The sequence below is a fragment of the Sinohyriopsis cumingii genome, chromosome 6 (assembly GCF_028554795.1).
Source record: "Sinohyriopsis cumingii isolate HCF-2022 chromosome 6, ASM2855479v2, whole genome shotgun sequence".
Taxonomy (NCBI): domain Eukaryota; kingdom Metazoa; phylum Mollusca; class Bivalvia; order Unionida; family Unionidae; genus Sinohyriopsis; species Sinohyriopsis cumingii.
This window is the reverse complement of record NC_142966.1, coordinates 2,033,150-2,047,362: the sequence shown is the minus strand read 5'-3', so window position 1 is coordinate 2,047,362 and position 14,213 is coordinate 2,033,150. Positions and strand designations below refer to the sequence as shown.

General features: G+C 32.6%; 1 protein-coding gene across 1 annotated transcript in view; it reads left to right on the top strand.

Moving 5' to 3' along the window:
- The window catches only part of LOC149796270 (cGMP-dependent 3',5'-cyclic phosphodiesterase-like), a 322,613-nt gene that overhangs the window by 275,312 nt on the left and 33,088 nt on the right, over window positions 1–14,213 (top strand). Inside the window, exons 23-27 of the mRNA XM_089960908.1 lie at window positions 1,591–1,713; window positions 6,636–6,723; window positions 7,405–7,452; window positions 9,952–10,026; window positions 13,228–13,327. Of these exons, the coding sequence (XP_089817034.1) occupies window positions 1,591–1,713; window positions 6,636–6,723; window positions 7,405–7,452; window positions 9,952–10,026; window positions 13,228–13,327 (434 nt within the window). The remainder of the gene's footprint in view (window positions 1–1,590; window positions 1,714–6,635; window positions 6,724–7,404; window positions 7,453–9,951; window positions 10,027–13,227; window positions 13,328–14,213) is intronic.

Below are 14,213 nucleotides of genomic sequence, written 5' to 3'. Positions count from 1 at the left end.
TGTTTACTAGCAAGTATGTTGCTTCCATTTTCATACATATACAAACAGCCTGTATTTTTTATTATATTTTGTGTTTGATGCAATACAAGTTTTGATTTAATTTGTATTTTTTTTTTCCTTTTCCTTAAGTCATATTTAATTCCCAGGTGATATTTCCTGTATTATCTGCCAGTGCAAATGGATCAATAAGCCCTTGGCTTGTAAGGACATAGCTCAGTTTGTTTTATGTTGAGAGCCCCATTGATTGAGCCATGAAATTAATACTAGTTCAGTGCCAGTTAAAGTTCTACAACAGCCTGTGCATATTGGAGCTTATTTCATTTTTTTGTAAAGGCATGCTCCCTTGTTGTTTTCCACATGACATTCCTTTGATCCAGCTGCAGATTTGATCTTTGTTCAGTGTCAAGTGATAGAGTGAACTTCTTGTCATCTTGCCACAAGATTGACACTTTTTCAGTTGCATCCTTATTAGATTTCACAGACTGTAAGTCACTTACATAGCCCAAGCTCAGTGTCCACATCAATTGACAGTAAAGACAAGGAATTGTAGTCAGATGATATCATGATGACTGGATGATGATGGATGATCTCAAAACATTATTTGGTAATTCAGATGATGAAGATGAATTATTGGGCTCTGTACCAGATTACATTAGATAGTGATATTTATAGGATACTATGAATCACAAAAATGTGGACTTAACTTTGTTCATTTGTAAGACACATGGAATTAACATATTACAGAATATTGATTGTGACTTGGATTATTCTGGGCTACTATTTTTATACCGGTGTGTGACCTATAATAGAATTAATGGATTTTTCATATTATTGGATTTAAAATGTCAAGCATTATGTATATATGTGGATTTTATGACACTAAGGTTGACGAAATGTATCAATTTATTTGTGACATGTTCCACTGAATAATATAATTGTATTTTGCACTGGTTGTATCTTTATTTTTCCTATCTGTCAATATATCTATACATCCAGTTTGGCTTGTTTAATATTCACTGACGATACGTCACCCCTTCAGATGAATCTGACTTGCAAAATACACCCCTAAGAACAGGATGATCAAAGAGAAATTATCTTTTTGCAGCACTAATTGAATATGTATGATATAGAAAGGGGATTAGGAGATCAGAGGATTATAAGAAATGACAAATCTAATTAATGAATCCAGGTTTAGATGCCACACTAAAGGGAAAATCCTCCATGGTTTCTACTTACATCCCTCTAAATTATAAAAGATCAGATGACCAGAAAAAAGGTCAACAGTGAAGTATTGGATTGCCAGATAAAATTGTATACAAATATACTATGGATGTATTGTTTATTACCATAGTGGACCAGCAAAGTTGATGCTTCAGCACAGTGCTGTCCATCTCAATTCATCAGGTAAACAGAGTAGATTTTGCTGTTCTTGTTACTTATGTTTTATGAGGAAAAAAAGTAAAAATCTATAGCATGATATTTTTGTGCTCATGTCAGATGTAAGTTTCTGGACAGGATGGAAGTGAGTGGAAGACGGGAAGATTTTATTCATCCATGTTGTTATAAATTCAACTCTCCTTTTATTTCCAGGTTTCTGATGATGGTGAAGAGGGGCTACAGAAATCCACCCTACCACAATTGGATGCATGCATACTCTGTGGGACACTTTTGTTACCTTCTTGTCAAGAATCTTCAACTGCAAAACTTTCTAGAGTAAGGCAAACAAATCAATATTTGTCTCACCTGCATTTGAATGGTGAGACAATGGTATCACTTTTAAATTGGTGTTGTTGTTACCATTTTGAAATTGACCATTAAATGTCAGAATTGCTTAGAGTTTATATTGAAATTGACCATTAAATGACCGAATTGCTTAGAGTATGTTTTAAAATTGACCATTAACTGTCTGAATTGCTTAGAGTTTGTTTTGAAATTGACCATTATATGTCTAAATTGCTTAGAGTTTGTTTTGAAATTAAATACTTATAGAGTTTGTTTTGAAATTGACCATTAATAGTCTGAATTGCTTATAGAGTTTGTTTTGAAACTGACCATTAAATGACTGAATTACTTATAGAGTTTGTTTTGAAATTGACCATTAACTGTCTGAATTGCTTAGAGTTTGTTTTGAAATTGACCATTAACTGTCTGAATTACTTAGAGTTTGTTTTGAAATTGACCATTAAATGTCTGAATTGCTTCGAGTTTGTTTTGAAATTGACCATTATATGTCTAAATTGCTTAGAGTTTGTTTTGAAATTGACCATTAAATGTCTAAATTGCTTAGAGTTTGTATTGAACAAAGTCCATCATGAACTTTTTTGATTGCACAGGTCATTATTCTTTGACTGTCTTTTGTTCCCTCATTGTGGCTCAGGATCATCTAGAAATAATCATTTACTTAGTATATATCATTTTATTTCAGACTTAAGAAGTTACAAAAGATGGTTGGCATGTGAATATCTTTATGTATATTGATATCATCAAAAGTAGTGTATTGAGGCCACTTCTATTTTATTAAAACACTAAAACATAAATTATTGTTTTTGTTTTCAGTGATTCTCTCTAATGTTTGCTTCCAATCATATGATATGACCTGGATGTGTTAATATTTATAATTTATAAAGACAGCAAGGTTTTACTATGAGGTAGATATGTAATGAAGGATAACAGGTTTCTTTACCCCAGTATCATGATCAAATCATAAAAGTAGTAAAAATGACATCAGATATGATGACAGTAATGAAGAAGGTGGTAAAACCCACAAAAATCGAGGTTAAAGTAAAACAGAAAGTTAAATTTATGATGTAGGATTTGGTTACACAGAGGCAATCAAAAGAAAAGAAAAACACCACACATGCAAGAAATCAATTCAGAGCTGAAATTTGACAAAGACTGATGACTGTAGTATTGGAGAGGCATAAAATTGTAGACTTAAGCTTCACTGTGCTACTAAAGTATAATAGAGGGGAAAAAAGTGCATTAAAGATAGTTATTTGTTTGGTTTTACATGTGAACTAGACTATATAAGTGATTTGTCTTTTTATTATGAGGTTGGCCCATTATGATTACACCACATGGCCCACATTTTGTCAAAGATGTCTCAAGCACTGCCTTTATACAAAAACTGAGGTCATTGAAAACAAAATAAATTGTAGATTGCAGCTCTTGACAGTACTATCATTAATAATTCTGGAAATTTCTCATTTTTATTCCTCTTCAGCTGTTTTTTCTTGGACATTATGTTTTATATGTTATGTATGATATAGCAGTTCTGTTAAGATGGTTTAGCAATATGAACAAAAGATTTGTAAAAAATAGATTCTGGTGCATTCTATATCCAAATTTCAGCTTATTTTCATTGTGCATTTGAATTTCTCTGCTCCAAATCCAAGATTGTCTACACAAGTTTAACAGGAAACAATGTCGTAACACAAAAAAATGCCAGATGGTATATTTTGTTGCCAATAAGGAAAAAAACAATTGCAATTTGTGACATTTGCATGGCGAATCCCTGAATAAACTGTTTACACCTTATTTTTCATACTTTTAAGAAGAAAAAAATATTTTTAATGTACAAAAAAAATACATGTATGCAAATTTTCAGTTACCACGACATGATTATCTTATTTTTGAATTCATACTTGATCTCTTCTCCAGAATTGAAGTAAACTTCTTACGCCTTGTTTTTCATACTTTTAGGAAGAAAAAATATTTTCTCATGTACAAAAAGAATACATGCATATGAAATTTTGCAAGCCATTCCACAATCATGTTATATCCAAATCCTTATTATAATGGGGATTGTTATAGGTGTATGTTCTGTTACAGTGATACAGAGATTTTTCGTCTATTTGGATCCCAAAGAAAAGACACTTATCGGTATTATTCATTTATAGTGATATAGAGATCATTTATATTTTTGTGTCCTAGAGAAAAGATACTTACCTATGTTGTTCTGTTAAAGTGATAAAAGAAACTTACTTTATGTCTTACTGTTACAATAATACTGAAGATCTTTTGTCTGTTTGTATCTAGGAAAAAAGATAATTATGTTGTTATGTTACAGAGATCTAATCTTTGGTCTGTTTGTTATCCTGGAGAAAAGATAATTACAGTGGAACCCCGCTATAACGCGCCCCGCCATAACGCGAATTCGGATATAACGCGGTCGTAGCATGGCTCCCAAAATTTCGTATATTCCTTCACACATGAAAAAAAAAAAATTTGGAGAAAAGTAAAAAAAACAAAACAAGAAATTAACTTCATTTTGGGCATGAGATTAGTTGTGACTTTTAAAATAATATGATCGTGGCATGGTTCCTGAAATTTAAATTCATTTACGTGTATTTTTATCGGACTGTGAAAATATTTGTTTAACGTGCGAGAAATAGTGTGTAAAACGTTTATTATAATTTGGTGGAAGAATTCGCGTATGACTTTTAATAATAAACGATCGGAACTTAACAATTTATCCAGGTTCTTTAAGTGATTTTGGAGAAGTGATCGTGTATGAATTCTAAAATAATACGATATATATAACGTACGAGAAATAGTGTGTACAACGCTTGGCTTCTGAAATTTATCAATTTGAACAGGTTGTGGTGAAGCTCCATATTCTACTCTAGAAGAGAAAACTGGTTTCATTAGGTTTTTGAATTGTTAAGCCGAAGTAAACATTATCGGAAGTGTTACTTATTACGGATCCATGAGTAAAGCCAGTAAATCGTCTTTGTGATTGTCTTCCATGAAATCTGTATACAGTCGTTGCTCAAACAATAGCCGACATGGGCTTCTTATTTAACTGCAATCACAGCCAAGCAGCAGACAAAGCTGTGGTTGATACAAGAGTCGCACAATTTAATAAACATCAAAGGACGAAAGCCGCCAACATGTGTGCTGTGCTTGGCGGTGTGATCAAACAACAAACAGTTGAAAGTAAATAATATCCAATACAGACACCGTATGTAGACCCGGGAATAGCTGCATGCAATGACCGTACGATATCAGACGGCAAGTAAATGGTTTCAATATTTTGTTCATCCTATATTTTACACGACGAATTCAGACTATTACAAAATTATTGAATATTTTAAATCTGCACGATTTTCAATGAAATTACATCCATTATGGATGAACTGCATGCCACGACGGCACGGTAGCATACGGTGTTGATACACTTTTCATGATATAGCGATAGTCTGGTATTATCGGTCAATCTGTATTATCGTTCAAACAAATAAAAATTAGTAAATGTTTTTAATGCACAGTAATAACCTATAAATATATTAGCCATCGATTATTTTGAATATATCTTAATTAATGCATTCCAGTTAATATTCATCTGATGATAAGCCGACTTTTGATCATTGCACATGTATACACGTATATGTTCTCGGAAAAAAAGTTAAATATTGTAAAACCCCGCATTAATGCGACCCCGCTTTTAACGCGATCCGATTTTATGGACCCCGATCATCGCGTTGTAGCGGGGTTCCACTGTATGTTGTTATGTTACAGAGATGTAGAGATCTTTGGTCTAGCTGTATCCTGGAGAAAAGATACTTACCTATAATAATAATAATAATAATAATGTGTTGTTTATAGAGAATGACTCATTAGTCAGGGACTATTCTCCCTTGAGACCCTCTTAAGAGAGTATAACAATGCACATTATATGAAGATAGTAATAATTACTGTTTATTTTAACATGTTTAGTATTAAAATACTGAATTCCATTATCTATTAGAAGCACATACATGCTCATGATACCTCTTCTTAAATACTCTAATATTTTCAGCCGATTTTACATGTAGTGGAAGCTTTTTCTACAGACCTGTACCAGAGTACTGGAAGCTCCTTTTAAATTGCTCTGTTCTTGGTTTTGATGCTAGAAGGTTTCCATGTGATATTGATCTCAACTGGTATTGTGTTGAAAAAGGCCTGAATAAGTCCTGAAGATACTCTGGTGCAGTTCCATCATTGTCTAAGATATTTATATAAAAGAGCTGCCTTGTTAAAATCTGTCATTATAATATATTGTGAACTATTTGAGTTCTGTAAATAATGCTTTTGATGGATGATCAATAGATGCATCTAAAAATACACATGCTGCTCGTTTCTGAAGTTTATAAATCCTGTCAGGTTCAGATTTAGCACATTTTCCCATACATTTGAACAATAATCCATTGTTAGAAGAATATATGTCTTGTAGTATAGATTGTGAGTTTCCATAGGTAAATATTTCTTAATTCTGCTGAGTAGGGCAATTTTGGATGACAGTGTTTTACAAAGCTTCCCAATATGGTCATTCCATAATAAATTATTATCTACAGACACACCTACAACCTATGTTCTTCTGTTACAGTGATATAGAAATCTTTGGTCTGTTTGTGTCCAGGAGAAAATATACTTACCTATGTTATTCTGTTACAGTGATATAGAGATCTTTGGTGTATTTGTATGCAGGAGAAAAGATACTTACCTGTGTTGTTCATTTATAGTGATATAGAGATCTTTGGTCTATTTGTATCCAGGAGAAAAGATACTTATGTTGTTCTGTTACAGTGATATAGAGATCTTTGGTCTGTTTGTATCCAGGAGAAAAGATACTTACCTATGTTGTTCTCTTACAGTGATATAGAGATCTTTGGTCTATTTGTATCCTGCCTATGCCATGACATAGATCACAGAGGGACAAACAACTCATTTCAAGTAGCTTCGGTAAGAAACTTGTATATCTTTGCAAATTTTTTTAATCATACTAATTTTGGCATAAAATTTACAGTATTGTTTACAAACAAATAGAATATCAAGAGGAAGCTTTTACTGTGTAAGTTTAGCATACAGTGATGTTCTTGTATCTAGAAAAACTCAGACTTCATGTGTAAATATTAAAAATACTTTTAATAAGTCAGATTTCCTTAATTATTGGTAAAGTATAGCTCACTTTCCATAAGAATTCAGATGTTGTATATAAAATTTACCTGTTTTGATACTGCTGTATTATTATTTCCAAGTAAGTGGTCCAGTGAATCTGAATCTAAGATCCCTATGGTACCACAGGCTTGATATTTATGATACCAGTAAAAGCCCATATAGTCTTCTTAATGTCCATTCTCAGTCCTCCCTGCATGTCACAGGTTTTGTATATGTATGATTACTTGAAGAACTTGATGTCTGTTTTACAACATTTGACATTAGAATAATGTCAGAGATATTGGGTTATTGGACATTTTATGTTTTCCCTCAAAATTTAAATATTTATGGCCCTTGTTTTGTATTTATACCATATTGGACTGGGCATCTTTATTTTCTAAGTACAAAATTTAGTCCCAGTCAGACAATATTAGTGTATGTATAGAAGATGCTAAGCATGACTTTTATTTTTGTTTTATGTTTCAGCAATCTATTCTTGCTGCACTATACAGTTCAGAGGGTTCAGTAATGGAGGTACATGGAGTTGTAGTTAGTCTAGAATTTGAGTTGTATTCAGATTAACTGAGTGATCACAATTTTTTTATCTCTCCTGGTCTAGTTTACTTTAAGGTTTATTTTCCCAGAGTGGGACCCTTTGCAATATACCTTTCATTAACATCTCTAGATTGCTACGTGGTTTGTTTTCTCACCATATTTCTCCTAGTAGGCATTCTACTTTCATTTACATGTTCTAGACCATTACTGTTATCATCTCAAGTCTTTTTATCTCTTAAGTCCCTCTTTGTTTATTATTTGATTAAGCAATATACTCTTAGATTTTAGGGTTTATGTTCTTGTATATTGTTGGCAAACCAAAAGTACAACAGGGCATGCATGCAAGCTACTTTATACCCCTATTTCAGTTATAATGAAATTGTTTTGCCCAAATTTAAAACGAATTAAATATCTATTGAAAAGAAATATTATTGTAATGAATTTTATGAATCAATCAGACAGTATTGTATGGTATGACATGGCATGTTTGAGTACAGTTGCATCATGATCTGTGACATGATGTGTTTACGTACAGGTGCATCATGATTTGTGACGTGTGTTTACATACAGTTGCATCATGATCTGTGTCATGTCTTGACATACAGGTGCATCATGATCTGTGTCATGTGATGACATAAAGCTGCATCATGATCTGTGACATGATGTGTTTACATACAGGTGCATCATGATCTGTGACGTGTATTTACATACAGTTGCATCATGATCTGTCATGTCTTGACATACAGGTGCATCATGATCTGTAACATGTGTTTACATAAAGCTGCATCATGATCTGTGTCATGTGTTGACATACAGGTGCATCATGATCTATAACATGTGTTTACATAAAGCTGCATCATGATCTGTGTCATGTGTTGACATACAGGTGCATCATGATCTGTGTCATGTGATAACATAAAGCTGCATCATGATCTGTGGCATGATGTATTGACATACAGGTGCATCATGATCTGTGACGATGTGTTGACATAGAGTTGCATCGTGATCTGTTTCATGTGTTGACATACATGTGCATCATGATCTGTGTCATAACGTGTTTACATAAAAGTTGCATCATGATCTGTGTCATGTGTTGACATACAGGTGCATCATGATCTGTGTCATGTGGTGACAAAGCTGCATCATGATCTGTGACATGGTGTGTTGACATACAGGTGCATCATGATTTGTGACATGTGTTTACATACAGGTGCATCATGATTTATGACGATATGTTTACATATAGTTGTCATGATCTGTGTCATGATGTGTTGACATACAGGTGCATCATGATCTGTGACATGTGTTGACATACAGGTGCATCATGATCTGTGACATGATGTGTTTACATAGTTGCATCATGATTTATGACTTGATATGTTTACATATAGTTGCATCATGATCTGTGACATGATGTGTTTACATATCGTTGCTTCTCATCTTAGATAATGCAGAAAACATCCCAAACACAATGTATGTTATTAAAATGCTAACAGTATGTAAACAGATATTTTGAGAAAGGCTAGGCTTATGTACAAAGTTTCAAACTCTATGGCCCATTATATCTCAACAAACTACTTCATGCTAGAAAACAAGACAATATTCCCAATTTAAGATCAGTTTCAGCTAACCACCCTTCCCTCTCAAAACGAAGTAAAGAACTATTCAGGATCACTAATCTGGAACAGAATCCCAAAGGTAGTTAGAGAAAGTACAAATATAAATGTATTTAATTATAATCTATTTCAATGGAAGAAAAGTGGAACCTGTTTGATTTGTTAGATACATTATAACTTAAAGTATAAATTCACCTACCTTCCACTCTGTTGTCTCACTACTGTTGTACTGTATATTCATACAAAATGTACCTAATTGGAGCATCTTCATTTAAATTTTCTGTTTATTATGTTCATATATAAATATAACTTATTATTAATGCATGTTGTATGTATTTGTGTGTTAAATTTTCTGTTATTATGTCCATATATAAATATATTTTATTATGAAGTGTGTGTTTGTACGTGTGCTTTTAATATAAATATGCATATAATAGAGGTCCACAAGGAGGATTAATTGTATCACCCTCCTTAAATAAAGAAGTTATTATTATTATTATTATTATTATTATTATACATGACATGTTTACATATAGTTGGATCATGATCTGTGACATCAGTGACATGTTATTTATCAACAAACTTGTTGAACCTGCATGCTTAGCAGCAGCCAGTAAATGTTTGATAATGTCTAATATGAGGAAGATGCTCCATCATCGCATATAATGCATTTACTTTGAATGCAATGAGATAGGTATATAAAAAAATGTTCTCACTCCATACAATGAGTCAGGCCCCTACAAAGAAGTCTGAATGACACCAGAGGGTAATTTTTTAAAATAAAAGTTATGATTTAAATAATACTGTAGTGGTTAGACCTATTTATCTTTTGGATATCTAACAGTTTTTTGTTGTGTTTCAGCGCCATCATTTTGCCCAGACCATGTGTATTTTAAACACAGATGGATGCAATATCTTTGAAAACCTGTCCAGTAGGGTAGGTTAAGTTGAATGTCTTTTGTGTCATATTTTCTACAAAATTTCTCTTCATCAAATTAGGTCAGAGTAATTTAATTCAGGCTTTTAGAAAATTACCCTTAAGGCACCTGAGATTGAATTTAGAATTATTTCATATTCTGAAAGAACTGTATTCCATCAGTAAATCTGCAAAACATTCCTGCCTCATATTCCACACATTTTGTGCTTTGCATGCAAATACTGACAGTTTTGTCCCTAACTACATTGATGTTAGTGATATGACGCGTGTCATTACAGAGTTACCTGTGCTTATTAAGGGGTCATTGGAAATAAGGACACTAAAAATAAATAACAAATTGTAAAAATTTTCAAACAGTAAATATACTTTCAGTTATCTGGGTTTCTGTACTGATGCTGTCTAGTTTTGATAAGATCAAGATTCCATTGGTTGGGGGTATTCAAAACTGAGCAGAAAGTGTATTTAATACGATGAAACTTATACTGCAGCTCAATTTGAGTTGTTTAAACTATTTTGTGGAAAGAAAAAATGTCATAACATGTTTAAAACTCAGGATGAACAGGTGCATTGGTCTAGATTCAAGCCCTCGGCAAGATGAATTGGGCTTCCAGGCATCTTATAAAGTCATTGGTCAAAGTCATTTTAAAGCTTCACTGACAAATTCTTGCAAAAGCCAGCTTTGTATTCCCCACCTAGAAAAGTTGACAGGTGATACAGAAGTGAATCCTGTCAGACATTTTTTGTGAAGCAACTTCCAAATTGTTCAGGATATCACTATGAAACTTGGTACAAATAGCAGGTTCCATACGTGACTATTTAAATTCATAATTCAGTTGTTACCACTTTGTCTAGTTGCCTTTCCCTCCATCTATTGTCCTCACTTTTTTTTGGGCCAAAATTCCAAAATTGAGATATCTCAAAGAAATGTAATACACATGGTAGATATCTCATTGAAATGTAATACACATAGTTGATAATGAAATGCACTACACATAGATATCTCAATGAAATGTAATGCACATATTAGATATCTCATTGAAATGTAATACACATATTAGATATCTCAATGAAATGTAATACATGTATTAAATAGCTTCATGAAATGTAATACACATATTAGATATCTCAACGAAATGTAATACACATATTGGATATCTCAATGAAATGTAATGCACATATTAGATATCTCAATGAAATGTAATGCTTATATTAGATATCTCAATGAAATGTAATGTATTAAATATCTCAATGAAATATAATACACATATTAGATATCTCAATGAAATGTAATGCACATATTAGATAATGAAATGTAATACATGTATTAGATAGCTTCATGAAATGTAATACACATATTAGATATGTCAGTGAAATGTAATAAACATATTACATATCTCAATGAAATTTAATACACATTAAATCTGTGCCTTCTCTAGTGGCAGTTCTTCAGTTAAGTATTTTTTTAAAATCATTTTTATCTGTTGGTATGTTGGTCTATCCATCATTACTCACTTTCATTTTCAGAGCATAATTATACAACCATTGAAGATATATCTTTTCCTCCATGCACAATTAACTTTTTGCTTCCAGAGCATAACAAAAACTATTCAAGATACCTGTTTCAAATTTGGTTCACATATTAAACTTCATTATTCCAGAAGTGCATTTTACTAAAGGTTTTAAGTTTCAATATTTTTAATGTTTTTATCCATATTTCCGTTTGTCCATTCATCCAGTGGCCATCCTTTCATTTCTGGCCAAAATTCCAAAACCATGTAAGATATCTCAGTGAAATCTGGGTACAGATAATAGGCATATCACTTCCATGTATATTTTGTAAACAAGAATTTCCTATATATGAAGTCAAACAAATCCTTCCTCCTACAATAATTTGGTGAGGTAGATGAAATCCAATAAAACCTGACTCCTAATGGATAATTTTGTTGGGCAAATGAAATCTAACAAATCCTGACCCCTAACATAATTTGGTGAGGCAAATCAAATATGTTCAATCCTGACTCTTAACAATAATTTGGAATGGCAAATGAAATCTGACAGATCCTGGCTCCTAACATAATTTGGGGTGGCCAGGGATTTAGATGACTTGTTTTTCCAGAATCAGGATTCCTGACTTAGAAAATGGGTAGTTTTTATTGTTAGGTTTTCTTTGCCCTTAACTTTGTTGCAAAGTAAATATTAGGCCAAAATGAAATAGTATCACATTACAGCATAAAATGAAATGGTATCACATTACAGCCTAAATGAAATGGTATCACTTTACAGCCTAAAATTAAGTGGTATGACTTTACAGCATGAAATGAAATGGTATTTATTTACAGCCTAAAATGGAATTGTATCACTTTACAGCCTAAAATTAAATGGTAGCTATTTACAGCCTAAATTGGAATGGTATCACTTTACAGCCTAAAATGAAATGGTACAACTTTACAGCCTAAAATGAACTGGTATCACTTTACAGCCTAAAATGGAATGGTATCACTTTACAGCCTAAATGAAATGGTATTACTTTACAGCCTAAAATGGAATGGCATCATTTTCCAGCCTAAAATGGAATGGTATCACTATACAGCCTAAAATGGAATGGTATCACTTTACAGCCTAAAATGGAATGGTATCCCTTTATAGCCTAAAATGGAATGGTATCCCTTTACAGTCTAAAATGGAATGGTATCGCTTTACAACCTAAAATGGAATGGTATCCCTTTACAGCCTAAAATGGAATGGTATCACTTTACAGCCTAAAATGGAATGGTATCACTTTACAGCCAAAAATGGAATGGTATCACTTTACAGCCTAAAATGGAATGGTATCACTTTACACCTAAAATGGAATCGTATCGCTTTACAACCTAAAATGAAATGGTATCACAATACAGTCTCAAATGAAATGGTACCACCTTGCAGCCTAAAATGGAATGGTATCACCTCATTTATATGTATGCGTATCCTCCAAGTATTACAAGTGGTACCTATATGATCTCTCCATTTTTTTTATTTCCCCTTTCACATAGTGTTGTGAAGATTCTGAATCATTTTACTATGTAATCAGCAAAATAAATAGTATGTACAATTGATGAAGTACACAAGAAATGATAATGGTTAGAAAACAATGTGAACACCACATAATGTGTTAAAAGATGAATATTGCATGATATAATAATGGGATACATCATGTTGCAGGACTACCAACATGTATTGGACATAGTACGAGATGTTATTCTTGCCACAGACTTAGCTCATCACCTGCGGATTCTGAAAAGTCTTGAAGCCATGGCAAAAGGTACCTGCAAGGAATACTACCATATATACTTGCTTATAACTCAAGGCCGAACTGCAGAAAATAGCATTATGCACTGACTGATTAGGGTCTGAGGTGTTTGTTATACTGGTTAATTCTAGCAAAATGCATAACCAAAATCTTCTTGTGCCTTATGTGACAGCAGATCTGGTTCTGTACAGTTTACAGTTGGACTTATAAGCGAGTATATCTGATATAGTGTTTTTCATTGTCACATTTTATTTTGGACTAGCATACTTTTTAGCAAAGGTAAGACACAGATATCACTTATTCTGATGGTTGCATTGGCATAAGCAAGGGTATCAATAATGGTTAAGTTCTCCAAGTATCAATGCTTGTTTCGATGTTAGCAATATAAAAGCTACAGGTATTGTTGATCGAAAGTTGTGGTGCTTAATCTCTCCCTCTCTCTCTCTCTTATTTGTATGTAATAAACACATTTATTACAAAGAAACATTTTTAAAAAAAGATAGCCTGTTGTGTGTAGTACAGCTTTCATAATCATGTCATAGCTTTGTGCTGCAGAGTTAAATACATAGTATATAATCTGCATTTTATGATTAATGGGGAGAATAAAAATTTATATAATGTATCATTTACCTCTAGAAACCAATTTGATATAATTACAATTGAATTAACCAAATTTTCTGAAAAGGCAAAATGATACTGATCAAGAATTTTTTATATAATGGTAAATTCTGCAGACTACTTTTGGTTCCCAGATTTTTTCATTTTATGTCAAGCCTTATCTTTATCAATGCCTTACACCATAGTAATAGCAGCAAGCCCCATCCACCCACCTTTGTGCTTTCTGATCAAAATATGTAAGCCCCTGATTCAAATCACCCATTAGATTTTAAAACAGTAT